The sequence below is a fragment of the Nuphar pumila genome, chromosome 5, assembly GCF_984573655.1.
Source record: "Nuphar pumila chromosome 5, dmNupPumi1.hap1.1, whole genome shotgun sequence".
NCBI lineage: Eukaryota > Viridiplantae > Streptophyta > Magnoliopsida > Nymphaeales > Nymphaeaceae > Nuphar > Nuphar pumila.
In genome coordinates this window covers 8500578-8523200 of record NC_143253.1, presented here as the reverse complement: position 1 = coordinate 8523200, position 22623 = coordinate 8500578, and the positions used below count along the sequence as shown (strand labels likewise).

Below are 22623 nucleotides of genomic sequence, written 5' to 3'. Positions count from 1 at the left end.
CACTTCCTCACAGTTCACCGTCTCCGCGGCTACCCGCTCTTGGACAGTGTATATCCTCACAGAGGTTCTACCACTCCAGCCGGATTACCAGATCTTGGTCATACGAACCCTCACAGAAAACCCTTGGGAACCCAATCCTCAACAAAAGCCATAATCAAAGAAAATCACTGCGATACACGCATCAACACAAATGACCGCTCACAGGGTCGATAGCCACAAATAATCGACAAGATCCACGCCGAATTACCTGGTATGGGAAAATGTACGACTTCACAAGGGATTACTGCTCTAGATGGTATACTTGGTCTTGGACCATACACTTCCTCACAGTTCACCGTTTTCGCGACTACCCGGTCTTGGATAGTGCACGTCCTCACAGAATTCTACCACTCTAGTGGGTCACCTGATCTTGGTCATACACCCCCTCACAGATAATCCATTGGAGACCAGATCCTTAACCGATACCATACACAGTGATACATGCATCAACACAATCGACTGATCAAATCAATTGACTGCACTCGGGGTCAGCAACCACCAAAATGGGTATAAGCATATATATCAACAATATGCATCGTATCACTTCACATGGTAGAACGAAACACAGAATCACACATTCTTCCAACAAGGTTCCACGAACCATAATCATATATCAAAAATAAACATTCATCGCATGCTCTCAACAATTCTATCACGCGGCACATCAATCACATCACATAGAAGATTTAAACTACGCAATTCATCAATGCCACAAGAATATTATATCCTCAAATAGGACCTTAAAGCATGCGTAATCAAAGCATGAATTCTATACACAGAAACACGCAGATAACATATTATGAATCAACTTAACTTTAACTTTATGAAATTCCTATGTAATCCAATAAATTCACAGGATTCAAGTGGTATGTGCAAACAAGACAATTCAAATCTTTGCACCATCATATGCATCCACAATTCTTACCTCGAAGCACATCGCATTCGACCACTTCAACGTGAAAACACACACACATATCTACAAGACATCTTAGTCCAATACCCATGATATTCATCAATTATGCTATACAAAGATGATGTAATCACACAACCAATCATAATGTGAATCCCTGCAACATAGTTACGTAGGCGTGATGTATCATTAAAAACTAATCATTTGTAGTCGTGAGGTGTCATATATCTAAATGATCTAAACTAATGATTTGTAGGCGTACATGTCAACCACCTAAAAGTTAATCAGTTGTAGGCGTGACACGTCATTCACCTAATAAGCATCACAATCATTAAGATCACAAAGACACCAAAGTCACACGAAATTCCATCAATAAGCTTTGACTTAACAAAAAATGCGTAACAAAACACACAAAAAGCCTTAAACTAAGACTATCAAAGGTGTCTATTCGACGATTTCTATGCGTTCTGTTGCTATTGCTGAGGGGGTTGGGGCGTACTGCCCACTCGCCGAAGGTCATCCACCTTCTTTACGCGACAATCACGGATAAAGTGGCTCATCCAGCCACAATAAAAGCAACCACCAGAGGCTCGGGGACATAGCTGTCCACGGTGAACACGATCGCATCTCAGACACTTTGGGTTTAACGGTCATTGAGGCTCATTCCCTTCACTTAGTTTCTGTCTTTTAGCAGGTCGACGCTTGTTGTCAGCACTATCATCGGCAGACTTTCTGTCGCGACGTTGCTTAAAGTGGCATTCTGCAGCAGAATGCCCCACCTTACCACAAAGATGACAATCGTCAGGGTTCTGAAGGCACATCGGACCAGACAAAACATGAGGGCTGACACCTTGCTCTAGATTGGTGCTCATGCAAACCAACCTATCAACCTTATGATCCAGGTTCTAGACCATCGCTTGGAGCTACTCAACTGCTCCAGTTAATGCGTCTATAGATTTGATCAGTTTATGAAACGACATCTAAGCAGAAACACATTCTTTAATTAAAATAAATAAAAAATAATTTAAGAGAAAATAGTACTCACAGTGCGATGGAGATGGCGGATGATCAAGGATTACCACTTTCCCAGTTGCTCTGATACCAAAAGTTGTAACGCCCCAAAATCGTGGACTTGAAACCTTTTTATGAAAAATGTTGAAAGCTTTGAAATCAATCATTTATCAGAGTTTAAAACAGAAGTTCAACGGAAGATCAGGTTCAAAGCAACAAGTCCCTAGACCTTGGGCACATTACAACCAAAAAACAGATTTTCCCTTACAAACCGATTTGCAATTCAAATATATATTTTATTGAAATGAAAAGAAGAGCCATATTTTAGTAATACAGTTTTACAAATGCAGAGTTATAATAAAAAAAAGATGCTTTCAAAGAAACCTTATACCACATCCATCAAAAGTATTCCCAGGAGCGCAACGTCAGGAAAGGGCATTGCCTTGAGTGCATCGCGTCATCGTGCCATCGCAAGCTGTCTCAACCTGTTCACCACCTCCCCATGAAAATGGGTCAGTCTCACAAGAGACTAGTAAGGGTGCAAAGGACAATAAAGAACAAAGGCTACAATAATCAAGATAAACGCTAGCTCAAACAGGAACAAGCAAGACTAGCAGATCTAACCAAAAGTGCTGTGGAGTAAGCAAAGCTCTAGTAAAACAAACAACTACACACAAGAGCAGGAAGGATCAAAGTGCTAAACAAATAACTATAGCAATCCCATAGATATAATAGGTGAAGTGTAACTAACTCTGTTCACCAGTCAAGCAAAGCAAATGCATAAGACAGGTATTCATAACAACACTCGTAATACATATACAAGTACCATAGGATGACTCAGTCCATCAATAAGCGATTACATTAATCGTGAGGCACAAGCTATTGCATCACAAACAATTCATAAGCTACACAGGATAAGCAATCAACTAGAGAAATTAGTTATTACTAAGCAAGGAACTGCGTAAGCAGTTTAACCAACAAGGGTAACGCCTCGACAGGCGTACCTAGCTCAACGAGTAGCATGCCGAACTACCGAGCTAACAAGCAAGCAAGCAACGCATGTCACAACATGCATATCTCATGATCATGTGTATAAGTTATATCTTGTCTCATTACTGAGCAGGCCGTTGTGGGTACGCACAAGGCAAAACGTAGAAACAGCCGAAATCGATTCTGGGGTCCATTATGCTATGTATTTTATTATACCCCGAATGACTGATTGAGTCCGCTTCCTAAGGAGACGGTCTGTGACCAAGAGAGTAAATCCCCAAAGGCAAACAAAGGCCCAATGGATGCGCATCCGTACTTCTGCAGAAGTGGCCCAAAGGATTTCCCCTAACCTCCGATGACTGGGGAAGGCCGAATCTTTGCCCGAGATTGCCATATATGACTGTCCATCGGAGTTTTGTACCATACATCCTCTCTCTTGATGAACCGTCCCGAATGAGCACGACGGAGAGTTTCTTAACCGCCGTCCCATTCTCATGCTCTGGTCTTTCAACCCAATCGAGCATCTTGCCTGTGAAGGCGCATGCTTATTATTTAAGTGAGTTATACGCGCCATTGCGCGTTCGAGGCAAGCACATAATTCACATCTTACTCACCACAGTACGCATCGTACATATTCAAAAGTATAATCACGATGAAAGGGGGGTCAATCCCCAGTGAGGGTAGAAATATCACTCTTGTGATCTCAAACACATGTCATTGCATGTTCGAGGCAGACATAGACCTCTCATCCTACTCATCGTAGTACGCAACGTACCTGTTCAAAAGTACAACCACGATGAGAGGGGTGTGGATCTCTCGCAGGAAATCCCAATGCTTCTACTTTATAGAAGCCTACAGTGAACTCATTCCAGTTCCAACTGATCATGCTCGTGGCCTTTAGACAATCACGAGCAAACTGCCTATTAGGCGAAAATCAACATAACAGGATTAGCTTCATGTGTCAATGCACGTTTAGAGGTTACTGTAGGCCTTTTGTCCTGCTCTTCGTAGTCCAAACATATCGTACGTGACTAAGGGTACAACTACTAGAGGAGAAACATGGATCCCTCGTAAGAGATCCAACAATACCTTCACGAAGGAAGGCGCCACAATCATGGTTGAACCAGAAAGCCTAGAAACTAGGTCTCGTATCAAAGGTGAGGTAACGCCGATCTAGTGATGGCGCAAGTACCTCGCTAGGATCCCTGCCCTACTCGTGCACAGGATCCTAAACAAGGTAATCTAAGTCGTATCGAATAGGCAAACTAAGGTTGTACACATCTATCCCAAATGCATCGATTTGGGAGGTCCGATCGCTACCTCTGCTTTATAAGCTATACATCTTGAAAATAGGTTTGCACCTAAGACGATGTCTTTGGAAAACCGAAGTGCACAAGTGTGTGTGGAGACCTTTAAGACAAGTGAAACGATAGACTCTATACACTCGAAGCTGCACTCAAGTAATGCAAGCTGACAAGGGACAAACCCGTGCACAAACCAATACAAAGGCAAGTCGAGGGGCAAGACTCGATGGTCGAAGCCGTACCGCGAGGGTAGAACGCTAAAGCTCCACACGAGGTATGAGATCATACCTCGATCATCGTAACGCACAAGCAGGCAACTACGTAAGCAACTCGTGAGGTAAAAGACCCTATACTGACCACGCGAGTGTAAAGGACGACTCACGAGGCATGGGGTTGCACCTCGATAGATTAATAAGCGCAAGCAGGAAAAGGAGCATGCGACAGAGATAGGATACATGCACGAACAAGACATATACACGAAGCGCAGCAACAAGGTAAAGACGAATGCATACAAAAGGTAAGTGCAAGAGCAAGCACGACAGCACAAGAAAGTAAAATACGAAGAGTAAAGCAGAAGCAAAGCCATGGCGCATAAAGCGCGGGGCGACAAATAAATACAAGAAGTTAAGTGCAAGAACGTAAAGGAGGACCAGGACTTGCATCCTGGAAAACAAAGCAGACATAAGCAAGTAAATGCCAAGGCGCAAAGCGCGGGGCAGCAAGAAAGTAAAGTGCGGAAAAGTGAAGAGGACAAGGATCGCGGAACCGCGTCCTTGAATTAAAAGACAGGAAATGTAAAGACAGAAATAGAAAAGCCTAGGCACATATAGCGCGGCGACGACAGAAAGGAAAGTGCAGGAAAGTAAAGAGGACAAGGATCGCGAAACCGCGTCCTTGAAGGTAAAGACATACGTATATATATTATACGTATACATATATCATCCTCTTTTAGTTATCTTTCTTATTTTAGCATTTATCAGTTCATTGTCCTTTCATGCAAGAATCCCCTACCTTAAGGGGTTGCGGGTCCTCGTACGCATGCAGCGTAGGCAAAAAAGAGCTCGAGCCACAGAGGGCGAGCTGGATCCACCGTTCAACCTGGAGAGCTTAGATCGTTAGCATAAGCCGAAAATACATAAGCAACAAGGCAACCAGGCCTCTTGCCCTCAGGAGGCAGATACAGGAACTCTGCATCCCGCAGAGAAGGGTGCCAGAGGCAGGGGCCTCAGCCCTGCTTGGCAACAGTAGCAGAGGCAGGGAGCAGGAGCTCCCTGTCTGCTAGCACAAGGAAAGGCAGGGGAGGGAGCAGGGGCTCCCTGCCACACCTGCTACAACAAGGCAGGGGGAAAACACCCCCTGTCAGAGCATGAGACAGGGGCGCAGCCCCCTGCCGGCAACAAGAACAAGGCAAGAGGGCAAGGCCCCTTGCCGGAGAACAAACACAGAGATGCAGGGGGCAAGCCCCTGCTCGAAAACAGGAAAGCAGGGGGGCTTCGCCCCCTGCTGGCACAACGCAGGAGGCAGGGGGACAGAACCCCCTGCCGAGAAGGAACAAGAGAGCAGGGGGGCTCCGCCCCCTGCTGGGCCACAAATGCAGGGGGAACTCCATCCCCTGCAGGCAGGCACAAGGACAGGGGGACAGAGCACCCTGCCGAGGAGCAACAGAGCGAGCAGGGGGGCCCCACCCCCAGCCGGAAACAAAGCAAAGGCAGGGGGGCGAAGCCCCCTACCGAGAACGAAACAAAGGCAGGGGGCCTTGCCCCCTACCGAGAAACATAAGGAAAGGGGGCGTAGCCCCCTTCCGAACTCAGGATGGGGGGTAAGGGGCAAGGCCCCCCCCCCCCCCCCCCCACCCCGTAACAGGGGACCCCAAGAGGCAGGGGTGAAACCTTTGCCGAAAAAACAACAGGGGGGGGGCTGAGACCCCCTGTCAACCAACAACAAAGAGGCAGGGGGCCTAACCCCTTGCCGACAAGAGGCGACAGGGGGCTCAGCCTCCCCCTGTCGACCACAGCAAAGAGGCAGGGGGGCTAACCCCCTGCCGACAAGAGGCGACAGGGGGCTCAGCCCTCTGTCGACCCACCCAACACAAAGGAAAAAGGAGAAGGGGTTTTACCTTTGAAGACCGAAGCCACGGGACCGCCTGAGGGGAGTCGTGGCTGGAAGGTCGCCAGCACAAGCTCCAAGGAGAAAACGAGGAGGAAAGGAGGTTCTCGGGTGCCAGCGTCAGGAGGCCGGAGCTAAGAGGTCGCCGGTGGCTGGGGATACCGGCGGCGAATCGCCGGCGACTGAAGGGGGGACAGCGCCTCCCGGCAGCAGCCGCAGGGAGAAAACAGCAGGGAGGAGCTGAGTGGAAACGAGTGGCGAATCGCCGGCGCTCGGCGACTGCAGGGAGGAACGCAGGTCGTCGTCGATGGCCGAGGATCGCCGACGGAACTCTCGGGATCACCAGCGACAGGAGGCTGCTGGCGGCGAAAGGGGAGACAGCAAGGGGGAGGCGGCGATCGCCGGCGGCTGCAACACCTAGGACGACGGCCGTGGCTGTCGGCGAGGATGCCGGCTGTCGAAGGTCGGCGGCTGAAGGGGGAACGAAGCAGAGATCGAGCGAGGAGAGAGAAGGGGCAACGACCGGGGACTCACCGGAGCCTGGAGGGGAGGCGGCCGGTCGGAATCGCTCGCCGGCGTCTCCGAATGCCGGCGGAAGCGTGATGGAGGAGATCGGAGCAGAGGAGAGAGAGAAGGGGCGAGGGTTTTGCCCCTCGCCCGAGACACCTGCGTCTTTTTTAAAAGACACAGGTTCTCGAGAGTTCGAGAACCCGGGTCCGGGTCCCGCTCGGATCCGGGCCCGACAAAGCGGCCCAGACCGCGACACGTGTCCGACACGTGCAGGGCACGTGTCTGACACGATTTTTTTTTTCCGGGCTTTACAATTAGCTTCCAGATGTGTACCAACCACCTTTATATCATCAACAAGGTCTCCTCGGGCAACCATGTCTGTGGCACATTTTTGTGGCAACATATAACTGCTTTTGAATTAATCTCCGAGCCAAGGAAATATCTTAGCACACTAAAGTTTATAATCTCAAACAAATTGTTGGAATGTGTAGGAACCTGTTCATCAATGGGTATTTCATTCCCACACGTGATTAAAAAAGTCAAAATAGTAACTATTTATTTGCGTTATGAAGCTGTACTTCATGAACTCTTATAGATCCTTAAACCAACCAGATTAGATGAGAGATCACGCCAATCAAGGTGCTGTAAATATGAAATTGTCTTATTAACTTACACGGGTGTGTAAGTCCCATAGGAAAAGAAGTAAAATAGCATAATTCTTATAGGTTTTGGCAACTCCTGTCTATGTGTGGGATCAATCTCTAGGTGATTTGTTCTTGTATCTCCCATTCTAAAATACCAAAAAATGCATTTTAAATCTCCTAATAAAGTTCATTATCCTTAAACTAAGTTGTGAGAGTTGTATAAAACAGTATTGAGTATGGGCATTCAGATTTTTGTGATCTAAGGTTTAAAGTCATGCACTGACAGACAATACATGTAGCATTTTAACATATTTATGATATCTGGGGAGCTTCAATCAGAAACTCAACGATTTAAAATAACTATGTTAATGATTGGACATAATATGAATGTGCTTGCAGTCAGATTTAATCATGTAAGCTCTTTATATATTTAATAGCCTGTAAACTGAATAAGATCCATCCTAGTTCATATGAAGTATTGCATTCAACAAGAAATGAAGTTTATGTGCATAAAACTGAGAGAATATTGAGCAACTTTTGTATTTCCTTTCCCTAAAGATCTGAGTGTGGCTGCATATATCTATTTCTGAAGGAACATGCTAATTTCTGGTCACCTTTGCAGTTGTTCCTCTTTGATGAACCAGATAAATTTGGATAATTGAATTTGTTTATTTTGTCCTCCCCCCAAAAAAGGAATATGTTTATTTTGAAATTCTCTAAAGTATATTACAATTTCACATTCTCGTTGGTAATAAAATAAAAAGTGCCTTGCAGATATCTAATTTTTTTTAGTTCTAGAGGTTATGTTGTAATGAAAAAAAAAATTTGTTTTGGTTCGGGCCGGATCCGGACCCGACCTGGAACCGACCCATACCACCGCCTCTCGCTGTCTTTTAAGACAACGAGGCAGGCGGGAGGGGGGTTACGAAACCCCCTCACCGCCTCTCGCCCTCTCGTCTCTTCCCGACACTCTCCCTCTCGCTCGTCCATTGTCGTCGACGCAGGTGACCCGCGGCCATCGGCGACACGCATACGCCGGCGGGCTTCTCTCCGGCAGCCTCCCCAGGTACGTTCTTCTTCTTCTCCTCTTTCTGTCTCTCTCTCTCTCTCATTCCTTCCCCCTCGTTTCTCCGTTACACAGGGAGGGGAGGGCTGAGCCTCCTCCCTGCTTCCGTACGGCAGGGGAGGGGCCAAGCCTCTCCTCCTTGCTTCCGTACAGCAGGGGAGGGGCCGAGCCTCTCCTCCTTGCTTCCGTACGGCAGGGGAGGGGCCGAGCACCTCTTCCCTGCTTCCGTACGACAGGGAAGGGGCCAAGCCCTCTTCCTTGCTCTCTGCTACGGTAGGGGAGGAGTCGAGCCCCTCCTCCCTGCCTCTTTTAGTTGCGCTAGCAGGGGCCATCGGCCCCTGCCTTTCTGCGTGCTAGCAGGGGCCATCGGCCCCTGTCTTTCTGTTTGCCAGCAGGGGCCATAGGCCCCTGCCTTTTTGGTTTGCCAGCAGGGGCCATCGGCCCCTGCCTTTCTGTGTACCAGCACGGGCCATCGACCCTTGCCTTTTTGTTTGCCAGCAGGGGCCGATGACCCCCTGCCCTTTGTGCGCGAGCCTATACCCTTGGTCGACAGGCCCGAGAAATCTTTGGAAGCTACATCGTAATGGTGACAAATCATTACAATTGTTGGTCTCCAACGAGGAATTCCTAGTAAACGTGAGTCATCTGCTCGCATTGACTACATCCCTCTTTTGGCAGCAAGGCTCATTTGGCCCTGCCCCATCATTTTTTCGAGTCAATTGGGACGGTTGGCTCCAGCCCTATGTATCAGAGAAGTCGAGTCTTTGCCTTGCTTTTGCTTTTGTCTGAGTTTGCATGTTAATATCGCATATTTGCAGCTACGACGGATCCCACTCGCACTCCATGACCCGAACCGTCAATCGTGTACGTCCGCAGACGTCAGCAAGCTCGTAACCCTCCAAGGTAGGGGAAAATTGCACAGAAGACTTGGATAATTGAATTAAGTTCAATTGAACTAAAAACAACCATTAAATGAATATATATATATATATATATATACAAATATATATATTTATATGAGTATGCACTTCACTCAAGGATGCAGTTTCGCAATCCTTGCCCTTTACCTTCTATCAGTTTTTACTTGCCGTCACACATCGCATCGAGATTTAGCGTTGCACTTCTGCTTACTGCCTTTACCTTGCCGTCGCGCTCTGCGCCTAGGCTCTTGCTTTTGCATATGTGTTGGTATTGCCTTGCTATTGCAGATGGCGTGCAGGTTCTTGCTCTTTGTGTATGCCTTAAAGGCCTCCTCGTGGAGGATGCAAGGGGCATTTACCACTCTCCCTGTTGCGACAAGAGTTTAGTCGGGAGCGAGCGACACATCCTCGTCTAAGGAGAGGGATACCTCGCAAGGATCCTAGCTCTTAGTGTGCGCAGTCCTGCAGAGTCGACTTGAGATTTAGGGAGCTGCGCAAAGGCATCAAAGATTGCTCCAAATCGAAGCATTTGGAAGGAAGTGACTGGCTGGTTCTGCTCGCATTTTTGGCATATCTCGGGTGATCCTGAATTGGGGGTTCGAGCGAACTTCTTAGCGGGTGTTCTGTTGAGAAACACGTATCCCGTCTATCGAGGTCGGTATCGAGTCATGCGAGACATGTAGATACCCCGATAGCGGATGTGATTCGAGATAATCACATGCATAATGTTGGCACAAGGTACTGATGTTTCAAAAGATAAAGTAAAGTAGATACACTTTACATCTTTGTGAAATACTCCTGTTGAGACTTCTATTGAGGAGCTATACCCCTTTCATCCTAGAGTACTTGTAGTCGTGCACGACACGTCTAGTACTGCGATGATCGGATGAGACGGTCGTGCGACCTCGAACAGTGCTAATTGCACAATGCTGTAATCACATAAATGGCCTCACATTCGCCTTCATAGGCAAGATGCTCGAGTGGTTTGAAGACCACAACATAGGATGAGTCGTTAGTTAAGCAACCCCTAACGCACCCATTCGCTTCTGGTTGTTCTGTCAAGTGAGAGGACAAAGCGATACAAAAACTCCAATGGACAGGTTGTTAACAACCACCCTACGAGCAATGATCCGGTTTTCCAAGTCATTGGATTTAGGGGAAAGGGGCTACAATAGTTAGCTCAACACTTCTGCAGAAGTTGGATGCATCCGTGGCATTGCTTTTCAGCCTCTGGGGAATCCTCTCTCGGCTAAAGCCGTCCCCTTTGCAGCGGACTCATCTAGCTGTTCGGGTTATTGAAAATACATAGAATAACAGACGCCCGAACTAGTCTCAGTTGTTTCTACGTTTTGCTTGCGCGTACCCGCAGGCCAGTAATATCGGAACATAAAGTCTGTTCACATTGGTTGTTGGGTCGTGAGACTCGCTTGCATTAATGATTCGCTTGCACTGCCGATTCGCTTGCACTACTGATTCACTTGCACTACTGACTCGCTTGCACTACTGACTCGCTTGCACTACTTATTCGCTTGCACTACTTGTTTGCTTGCACTAGTTGTTCGATTGCACTATTTACGCGTTTGCATTAGTTATCTGCGTGCATTGCTTACCTGTTTAACTGCATATCTGTTTTAAACTACGTAACCTACTGATTTAAATTTACATAATTTAGTTCTTTATAGTCTCTCTTGTGCACCTACTAGTTTTTCGCGAAACTAACCCATTCTATTGGTACAGGTGATGATTAGGTACACCACAAGCGATGGCAAAATGGCTCCAAGACGTCCTTCTTACTGCTTTTAGCTCGCGTCCTGTTGTTTGGGGTTTTGTAACGGATTTTCCTTGGGATATTCGAATTTTGTACTATTTGGAGAAAATCTTAAATGAAAGTGGTTTTTTTTTCAAGTGTTTGCAAGTAACATGTGTTGTGCGTTTTGGTTCCTTTAGCTAACGCGCCCAAAGTTGTCAGCTTGCCTTTCTGAAATTAACAAAAGTATAGTCTTCCGCTGATTTCGTAAACCATATCTGAGATAAAGAGATTCCTTTTTAGTCTCTTGTCTGTTTTTTTGAAAGGTTTGCAAGTTTGAAATTTTGGGCCGTTACAACTTGGTATCAGAGCTAAGAGAAACAAGGATTCTTGAGCATTGAGCATCCGCATCGCGCTGTGAGTATACTTTTCCTCTTGCTTAGTAGGTGCACATTGCATTGTTTAGTTAAGTGGCTTGACACATTTTGCTTATGTAACAACATTGCTGGGGTTACATAAACTACTCATGTTAAACATGAATAGTACTTATGTTTTTGCTTGTTTCGAGCTTCCTAAAATTTCTAATTATTGGTATTCCTGGTTTACTCCAAGGATGGCAAGGAACTCGAACGAAGGGTCTGCTGACGAATGGTCACACCAGATTCGTTCCCAATGGGAACCAACGCCCGTTTCTGAGTCGATCCCGCATACTGCAGTGACGTATGAGAAATTTCTGAAGCTTGACCCCCCGACCTTCGACGGCAAGCCCGTCTCAAACATGGCCGATAACTGGATAAAGGAGTTGAAACGAGTGTTCGAGGTCTTGTCAGTGCCCGATGACAAGAAGACGCTATTCGGGACCTTCAAGCTGAAGGGGAATGCCCGCAGTTGGTGGGACATGGCGCGGGGTGTGTAGTTTTCGGGAATTTCGCCCATTCCTTGGGAAGCTTTCAGAAAGGCTTTCTTGGAGAACTACTTCCCGCCTCACGCGAGGGAGAAGAAGAAGGTTGAGTTCTTGGAGCTCTGCCAGGGCAATTCGAGTTTGACGGATTACATCGCCAAATTCCAGAGTTTGGAACCCTACTGCCCTAACCTGTTCGCGGATGATTGCGAGCGAGCAGGAAAGTTTGTTCGGGGGCTGAAGGAGGGACTCATGCATCGGGTCCTAACGAGCATGCCCTCGACCTTCTCTGCGGCAGTTGCTGCCGCCACCATTCTGAGTGAAGCCTGGGAGCGCACTAAGAGTGCTCAGAGCAGGAGGCCACCCGCTACGGGTGGTGAGCCGAAGACACCTTCCGACGACCCAGGCAAACGACCGTTCCTTCCTGTAAAGAGCGAAGGAGGAAGGAAACAATATCCTCCTTCGAAGCGTCAGCGATCACAGGGCAACCCTCCAGCAAGGCAGCAGGCTGGCAACGTATGCCCCAGATGCCAGGGATCTCACTTTGGGCAGGCATGCCCGCTCGATACAGGCGGATGCCTGTATTGTGGCAAGATGGGCCACTACGTCCGTGATTGCCGAAAAAAGGCGGTTGACGATTCTAGGCAGACCAGCGGAGCACCTTTGCTTCCTCGGCCACCACAGCCGCAACAACAATATCAGACGCCACAACTGCAGGCGAGCGGTCAAAGGAGGGCGCCGGTACGCGTCTACTCAGCCAAGGCCGAGCAGTTGACCAAGGGCGACCTAGTGCAAGGTACCCTTTTTGTCGCTAACCAAGCGGCTTTTATGCTTTTTGATTGTGGTGCCACACTCTTTTATTTCGGTAAATTTTGCAGAGTTTTTGCACATACCTGCAAAACCCTTGCATAATACCCTTGAAGTGTATAACCCGATTGGGAAAAACACCATTTGTGCGGCCTACGTACTAGAGTTGGACATAGTCTTGGCAGATCGACTTTTACCGGCTTGTGCTATCCTGCTAGTGTTGACAGATTTTGACGTCATCCTAGGCATGGATTGGCTGCACAAGTATCATGCCAAGATTTTCTGCCGAGATAGCAGGATTGTCTTATCTCCACCAGGAATGCCCAAGATGGAATTCAAGATCGTGAAACCCGTTCGGGCGAGCAAGTTGATTTCGTCGCTGAAGGCGCCGAGCTACCTGAGGAAGGGATGCACTGCCTTTTTGGTCAGTGTCATCCAGTCCGAGCCGACGCGAGTTCCGATGGGAGACTTGGAGATTGTTCGAGATTTTTCAGACGTCTTCCCGGAGGAACTGTCAGGCCTTCCTCCACCTCGCGAGGTGCAGTTCAACATCGAGTTGCTGCCGGGTACTACGCCAATTTCTAAGGCTCCATATCGGATGGTGCCAGCCGAGCTCGAAGAACTCAAGAAGCAGTTGCAGGAGTTGATGGATCAGGGATTCATTCGCCCCAGTGTCTCACCCTGGGGAGCTCCTGTCTTGTTCGTGAAAAAGGACGGATCTTTGCGGTTGAGCATCGATTATCGGATGCTTAACCAGGCGACAATAAAGAATAAGTACCCGTTGCCACTCATCGAGGATCTGTTCGATCAGTTGCAGAGGGCCAAGATCTTCTCAAAGATCGACTCAGAATTAAGGGAGATGATATCTCCAAGACGGCCTTCCGGACCAGGTATGGGCATTACGAATTTACGGTCATGCCCTTTGGACTCACTAATGCTCTTGCAGCGTTCATGGATCTCATGAATAGGGTGTTCAAACCCTTCTTGGACACCTTCGTGATCGTGTTCATCGACGACATCTTGGTGTATTCAGATAGCTGAGAGCAACATCGTGAGCACTTGAGAGTTATTCTCGAAACCTTGCGAAAGGAGCGGTTGTTCGCTAAGTACTCTAAGTGCGAGTTTTGGCTCGAGGAGATCATTTTTTTGGGACATGTCATCTCCAAGGAAGGTGTGTCCGTGGATCCAGCGAAAGTCGAGGTTGTACTCAGTTGGCAGCAACCGAGGAATGTTCGTGACATTCAGAGTTTTCTTGGATTAGCTGGGTATTACCGAAGATTTATCCAGGACTTTTCTAAGATCTCTCTACCCTTGACGCAACTCCTGAAGAAAGAAGCTAAGTTCGTGTGGGACGACATGTGTGAGAGCAGTTTTCATATGTTGAAGGAACGTCTTATGACTGCTCCTATTTTGGCCTTACCTTCGGGTCAAGGCGGCTTCGTGATTTACACCGACGCTTCCGGGACAGGTTTGGGTTGCGTCTTAATGCAGAACGATAGAGTGATCGCCTATGCATCGCACCAACTTAAAATACATGATAAGAATTATTCGACTCATGATTTGGAGTTAGCAGCGATGGTCTTCGCATTGAAGATAAGACGACACTATTTGTATGAGGAGCGGTTTGAGGCTTTTACAGATCATAAGAGCCTAAAATATTTGTTCTCGCACAAGGAGCTAAATATGAGGCAGCGACGTTGACTGGAATTTCTCAAGGATTACGACTTTACCTTGTCCTACCACCCAGGAAAAGCGAACGTTGTGGCCGACACTCTGAGCCGCAAGTCTCCCAGCATTTCCGTTAATTTGTTATTTGCGGGGTGGAAGCTGATCGAGGATCTGATATCGTGGGAACCGTTTGCGGTCACTCCAGTTTCGATCAGTCTTTCCAGCATGGTAGCTCAGCCTGAGCTATTGTCAAAGATCTTTGTCAGTCAGAAGATCGATGCGCAGTACGAAAAGCTGAAGGCTCTAGCGCAGTGGGCCGATACCCCCTTCCAATATAGTGAGGAAGGAGGTGTATGGCGTAAGGATCGTCTCTGGGTGCCAGAATATCCTATTTTGAGAGATGAGATTCTTGCTGAGGCCCACAAGTCCAAGTACACGATTCACCCGGGCAGCACAAAGATGTTCAAAGATTTGCAGTACAGATATTGATGATGTGGATATCCAAAAAGACTTGACGTTCGAGGAAAGACCAGTGACAATCGTTGATCGTCGAGACCAAGTGCTCAGATCGAAGACGATTTCTCTTGTAAAAGTACGTTGGTAACACCATGGAATTAATGAATGTATATGGGAGCCTGAGTCTGATATCAGGGATAAATACCCTGACTTGTATTTTGACGAATATATGCAATAGAAATTTCGCGGACGAAATTATTTTAAGGAGGGTAGGATGGAACGAAAAAAAAATGTTTTGGTTCGGGACGGATCCGGACCCGACCCAGACCACCGCCTCTCGCTGTCTTTTAAGACAGCGAGGCAGGCGGGAGGGGGGTTACGAAACCCCCTCACCGCCTCTCGCTCTCTCGTCTCTTCCCGACTCTCTCCCTCTCGCTCGTCCATTGTCGCCGACACAGGTGACTCGCGACCATCGGCGACACGCATACGCCGGCGGGCTTCTCTCCGGCAGCCTCCCCAGGTACGTTCTTCTTCTCCGCTTTCTGTCTCTCTCTCTCTCTCATTCCTTCCCCCTCGTTTCTCTGTTACGCAGGGAGGGGAGGGCTGAGTCTCCTCCCTGCTTTCGTACGACAGGGGAGGGGCAGAGCCTCCTCCCTGCTTTCGTACGGCAGGGGAGGGGCCAAGCCTCTCCTCCTTGCTTCCGTACAGCAGGGGAGGGGCCGAGCCTCTCCTCCTTGCTTCCGTACGGCAGGGGAGGGGCCGAGCACCTCTTCTCTGCTTCCGTACGACAGGGAAGGGGCCGAGCCCTCTTCCTTGCTCTCTGCTACGGTAGGGGAGGAGTCGAGCCTCTCCTCCCTGCCTCTTTTAGTTGCGCTAGCAGGGGCCATCGGCCCCTGCCTTTCTGCGTGCTAGCAGGGACCATCGGCCCCTGTCTTTCTGTTTGCCAGCAGGGGCCATCGGCCCCTGCCTTTTTGGTTTGCCAGCAGGGGCCATCGGCCCCTGCCTTTCTGTGTACCAGCACGGGCCATCGGCCCTTGCCTTTTTGTTTGCCAGCAGGGGCCGATGACCCCCTGCCCTTTGTGCGCGAGCCTATACCCTTGGTCGACAGGCCCGAGAAATCTTTGGAAGCTACATCGTAATGGTGACAAATCATTACAATTGTTGGTCTCCAGCGAGGAATTCCTAGTAAACGTGAGTCATCTGCTCGCATTGACTACATCCCTCTTTTGGCAGCAAGGCTCATTTGGCCCTGCCCCATCATTTTTTCGAGTCAATTGGGACGGTTGGCTCCAGCCCTATGTATCAGAGAAGTCGAGTCTTTGCCTTGCTTTTGCTTTTGTCTGAGTTTGCATGTTAATATCGCATATTTGCAGCTACGACGGATCCCACTCGCACTCCATGACCCGAACCGTCAATCGTGTACGTCCGCAGACGTCAGCAAGCTCGTAACCCTCCAAGGTAGGGGAAAATTGCACAGAAGACTTGGATAATTGAATTAAGTTCAATTGAACTAAAAACAACCATTAAATGAATATATATATATATATATATATACAAATATATATATTTATATGAGTATGCACTTCACTCAAGGATGCAGTTTCGCAATCCTTGCCCTTTACCTTCTATCAGTTTTTACTTGCCGTCACGCATCGCATCGAGATTTAGCGTTGCACTTCTGCTTACTGCCTTTACCATGCCGTCGCGCTCTGCGCCTAGGCTCTTGCTTTTGCATATGTGTTGGTATTGCCTTGCTATTGCAGATGGCGTGCAGGTTCTTGCTCTTTGTGTATGCCTTAAAGGCCTCCTCGTGGAGGATGCAAGGGGCATTTACCACTCTCCCTGTTGCGACAAGAGTTTAGTCGGGAGCGAGCGACATATCCTCGTCTAAGGAGAGGGATACCTCGCAAGGATCCTAGCTCTTAGTGTGCGCAGTCCTGCACAGTCGACTTGAGATTTAGGGAGCTGCGCAAAAGCATCAAAGATTGCTCCAAATCGAAGCATTTGGAAGGAAGTGACTGGCTGGTTCTGCTCGCCTTTTTGGCATATCTCGGGTTATCCTGAATTAGGGGTTCGAGCGAACTTCTTAGCGGGTGTTCTGTTGAGAAACACGTATTCCGTCTATCGAGGTCGGTATCGAGTCATGCGAGACATATAGATACCCCGATAGCGGATGTGATTCGAGATAATCACATGCATAATGTTGGCACAAGGTACTGATGTTTCAAAAGATAAAGTAAAGTAGATACACTTTACATCTTTGTGGAATACTCCTGTTGAGACTTCTATTGAGGAGCTATACCCCCTTCATCCTAGAGTACTTGTAGTCGTGCACGACACGTCTAGTACTGCGATGATCGGATGAGACGATCGTGCGACCTCGAACAGTGCTAATTGCACAATGCTGTAATCACATAAATGGCCTCACATTCGCCTTCATAGGCAAGATGCTCGAGTGGTTTGAAGACCACAACATAGGATGAGTCGTTAGTTAAGCAACCCCTAACGCACCCATTCGCTTCTGGTTGTTCTGTCAAGGGAGAGGACAAAGCGATACAAAAACTCCTATGGACAGGTTGTTAACAACCACCCTACGAGCAATGATCCGGTTTTCCCAGTCATTGGATTTAGGGGAAAGGGGCTACAATAGTTAGCTCAACACTTCTGCAGAAGTTGGATGCATCCGTGGCATTGCTTTTCAGCCTCTGGGGAATGCTCTCTCGGCTAAAGCCGTCCCCTTTGGAGCGGACTCAACTAGCTGTTCGGGTTATTGAAAATACATAGAATAACAGACGCCCGAACTAGTCTCAGTTGTTTCTACGTTTTGCTTGCGCGTACCCGCAGGCCAGTAATATCGGAACATAAAGTCTGTTCACATTGGTTGTTGGGTCGTGAGACTCGCTTGCATTAATGATTCGCTTGCACTACCGATTCGCTTGCACTGCCGATTCGCTTGCACTACTGACTCACTTGCACTACTGACTCGCTTGCACTACTTATTCGCTTGCACTACTTGTTTGCTTGCACTAGTTGTTCGATTGCACTACTTACGCGTTTGCACTAGTTATCTGCGTGCATTGCTTACCTGTTTAACTGCATATCTGCTTTAAACTGCGTAACCTACTGAATTAAATTTACATAGTTCAGTTCCTTGTAGTCTCTCTTGTGCACCTACTAGGTTTTCGCGAAACTAACCGATTCTATGTTTACAGGTGATGATTAGGTACACCACAAGCGATGACGCGATGACTCCAAGACGTCCTTCTTCCTGCTCTTAGCTCGCGTCCTGTTGTTTGGGGTTTTGTAACGAATTTTCCTTGGGATATCCGAATTTTGTACTATTTGGAGAACTTCTTAAATGAAAGTGGTTTTTTTTCTAAGTGTTTGCAAGTTGCATGAGTTGTGCGTTTTGGTTCTTTTAGCTAACGCGCCCAAAGTTGTCAGCTTGCCTTTCTGAAATTAACAAAAGTATAGTCTTCCGCTGATTTCGTAAACCATCTCTAAGTATAGTCTTCCGCTGATTTCGTAAACCATCTCTGAGTTGAAGAGATTCCTTTTTAGTCTCTTGTCTGTTTTTCTGAAAGGTTTGCAAGTTTGAAATTTTGGGGCGTTACATATGTTCTATTGTTTTTTTCGTGCTATCTAGTGAATATGGGTGTGCAGTGTCTTGGTCTTCTTTTGAAAAAAAAAATTGGTGGTTAATTAAACTATGTACTGTTTATAGTTTATGGTTTGGCTATTTGCTGATTGATATTGGTATCACTGTGATACATTTTATTGTCAGTCAGTGATTTTATTGATTTTATCACGCCAACGATCCTTCTACTTGTTCTTTTTCTTGTAAGTAATGTAGGTTGGAAGAACTTTGTTGTTCATGTAACTTTCTTGCATCTTCTTGCTCTACTATTGTTTGAGAAATATATTGGCTTGTATACTGTGACATCCATTTGTGCATTCTCTTTTTCTCTATGCTTCTTGATAGTATAAAATTAGTAGAACATAAATTTTTTTTGCAAGGCACCATGTATGTTTTGCTGACCAATTTTCATTTGGATTTATGAATTTCATCATCGTTGATAACAGGGGGACTTTCTACTTATTGTGTTAAAGGACCTGATCAAGAAGCGATCTTTCAGCCAAACATCAAAGTTGAAAGTTATCCTTATGTATGTCATTCAATATTGGCAAAAATTATCTGCAAAAGATTTTGTTCCTAATATGTGATAATCATTGGTGGACATTAATGTTATGATGGAGGAAACTGGAGATTTATGAGGAATGTGTCAACCCTATTTGTCTTATCGTTCAGGTCTGCTACGGCTGATGCTAGTCTCTTCTCAAAGTATTTTGGAGATTGCCCTGTTATTACTGCCAAAGGGAGAACTCACCATGTGTCAACTTACTTCCTTGAAGATATCTATGAATCCCTCAATTACCATCTTCCTTCAGATTCTCCTGCATCAATTAATGGCACGGCCTATCAGAGAAAAGAGGTAGTCCGTTAATGCTCTGTCATGAATTTTTTTTTTGTCCTTTTTTTATTCCTTTTTCTTTTAATATGGTTTACTGTGTTTGTGTAAATTATTTTTGAGCTTTTTATGTTGCCTTGTTCTATAGTTAACTTTTTTCTTTTTTGTTGGAGTTTTTCTTGTGCTTTTCTTTGTTTCCCAATTTCTCATTGTTGCCAACAGATAGATTGACCTTTCTTATAGTTCCCTTTCTTAACATTTTAGCACCAAAAATCCTTAATGTAACTCATTCTCTTTGATGCTTTTGTATTGACCAAATAAATTATTCAATTCAAACATATTCCCAGAGATTAGGGTCATTTACTTTTTCAATCTTGCATGATTGTATCATATATAATGTTTAGAAAGTAATATTTACGTTGTGGAGCTATTTTGTTGCAGAAGGAAAACAAGGATGGATTGTTTACAGTGTAGATTAGGGTTCACTTGTCTTTATTTTGTTACGGTGTAAATTAAGGTTCACTTGCCTTTATTTTGTTACTGTGTAAATTAGGGTTCACTTGTCTTTATTTTTTCTGGATCTAGCTCTGAGATCAACAAGTTTATCTTATGCTAGATGTTATCAGTGGAAGCAGTTAAAGCTGCACATTTTTTCTTCATTCAAAATTCCGCAAGAGAATACAATAACATAAAAAAGTAAAATTAAATTAGCAGGGTAGTCTTTTGTGGATGTTTTGGTTTGTCTATTTATCGGATCTACTTGTATGATGCACCCAACTGCATACATGGTGTTGGTGGTATTTTGAAAGTTTCCTGATTTCTTAAGTGGAAAGGAAAGTGATTTTAAAGGGCAGAAATTTTCACATTTATCATAAAGTTCAAAAAATTGCAATATATTTCACCATATTATCACGATGTTATCTCAACATTTTCATGAGACATGCCATTTGTTCTATTTGTTTTTAAGTTACATTGTTCTTTGTTCTTTTTCCTTTTCTTTTCTACATTTTGATAATCCCTGTACCTTTGGTTTCATATTGCAAAAAGCATGTCACAATCTTTTCTAATCATGTTTTCCCAAAAATGTTGAGATTTCTTTTAGGCATATAAAAACATATTGCCAAGATAGATATAGGTGGCTATGGTTCTCAAATGAGTATACATGATATACAATAATATGGATTGAGAAAAAATATCTTTGATGCATCATATCATGAAGATGGAGATAGCTGATGAAGGCGTTTGGGAACGATCACCAATGAAGACATTCAGAGACTTGTATTTGCAAAATTCTCTGATGCAATATAAAGATGGAGAATTCCAATGAAGGCAGTTGAAGACTTTGATCATTCACATTGATTCTTTCTGTATTTTCAAACTTTTGGTATATCACACCATAAGTTTGAGGGGGAGTGTTAAGTTGTATATATATATATATATATGTATTTTCGTACATATATTTATTTTTAGTTCATATTGTACATATATACATATATATTCATATGTATATATTTATGTGAATATATTTTATTTATAATGATGTAATAGGTAAATACCCATTAGGGGTATTTTGATCATTTTAGTCCTTGTAATAGGCTGTGCCTATTAGGGGCACATTAGTACTTTTACTTTATTCTTTTTTTTGTCCTTTAATGTTTTTATAGGAACTATTTGGTCACATTAGTACTTTTACTTTATTCTTTTTTTTGTCCTTTAATGTTTTTATAGGAACTATTTGGTCAAATACCAAAGTCTTCAATCTTTTCTAATCATGTTTTCCCAAAAATGTTGAGATTTCTTTTAGGCATATAAAAACATATTGCCAAGATAGATATAGGTGGCTATGGTTCTCAAATGAGTATACATGATATACAATAATATGGATTGAGAAAAAATATCTTTGATGCATCATATCATGAAGATGGAGATAGCTGATGAAGGCGTTTGGGAACGATCACCAATGAAGACATTCAGAGACTTGTATTTGCAAAATTCTCTGATGCAATATAAAGATGGAGAATTCCAATGAAGGCAGTTGAAGACTTTGATCATTCACATTGATTCTTTCTGTATTTTCAAACTTTTGGTATATCACACCATAAGTTTGAGGGGGAGTGTTAAGTTGTATATATATATATATGTATTTTCGTACATATATTTATTTTTAGTTCATATTGTACATATATACATATATATTCATATGTATATATTTATGTGAATATATTTTATTTATAATGATGTAATAGGTAAATACCCATTAGGGGTATTTTGATCATTTTAGTCCTTGTAATAGGCTGTGCCTATTAGGGGCACATTAGTACTTTTACTTTATTCTTTTTTTTGTCCTTTAATGTTTTTATAGGAACTATTTGGTCAAATACCAAACTGTTGGGTTCTTTTTTCACTGGTCAACATAGAATTGACTAGTCAATATAGCTGTTGGAAGAGTCCTGTCCATCAACTATATTTATAGCTATTGGAACAATCCAACAACTCTATTGAGGTCCCTCTCTCCTGTATGTGTATAAATAAGGGCTTTTATCCCCTTTCATTTTCTAATGCTTCTCTTAAGCATTCAAGCTCAATAAAATGTATATTTTTTATATTCTTGTGTTCTTTTAATTCTTTTATGTCTTGTATGCACTTAGTGCTTGTGTAGTGCCTTAGTGCTCTCGGATTGTCTCTTAGTTGGACTTGTGTATGTGCATGTGCACTTTGTGTTTATGATCATGTAAGTCCTTAGAGGCCTTTGTTTTGTATTTTTGCATATTTCATTACAAAGGGATCTCCCCCTTCTCTCATTCTATGCTTGTCTCAATCATTTTAATACAAAATATTCTTTATATTTTGTGTGTTCTCTCTCTCTCTAATACTCTTTGTGAGTTGCTTGTGCTAGCCCTTGTGGCTTATTGTATTTTGCCCGTTAGAGACTTTTCTGTTTGTGCACTCTTTGTAGCCATTAGTGGCATTGTGTTCGTGCACATTTGGTTTCATTACACAAATATCTAGAGGCAAAAAATCGCTAGAGATGACAAAGTGATTTGGTTGATCGGCACATATAGGATGAGATTTTTC

General features: G+C 44.9%; 1 protein-coding gene across 7 annotated transcripts in view; it reads left to right on the top strand.

Annotated features, from left to right (window-relative positions):
- LOC149836674 (RNA helicase family protein) overlaps positions 1-22623 on the top strand; it is a 307604-nt gene that overhangs the window by 129463 nt on the left and 155518 nt on the right. For all 7 annotated transcript variants that reach the window (XR_016431827.1, XM_090005515.1, XM_090005514.1 and 4 more), the window contains 2 exons: positions 19163-19245; positions 19389-19572. Coding sequence is in view for 6 of the 7 variants with exons in the window: in XM_090005515.1 (XP_089861641.1) it covers positions 19163-19245; positions 19389-19572 (267 nt within the window). In the remaining variant the exon portion in view is untranslated. The remainder of the gene's footprint in view (positions 1-19162; positions 19246-19388; positions 19573-22623) is intronic.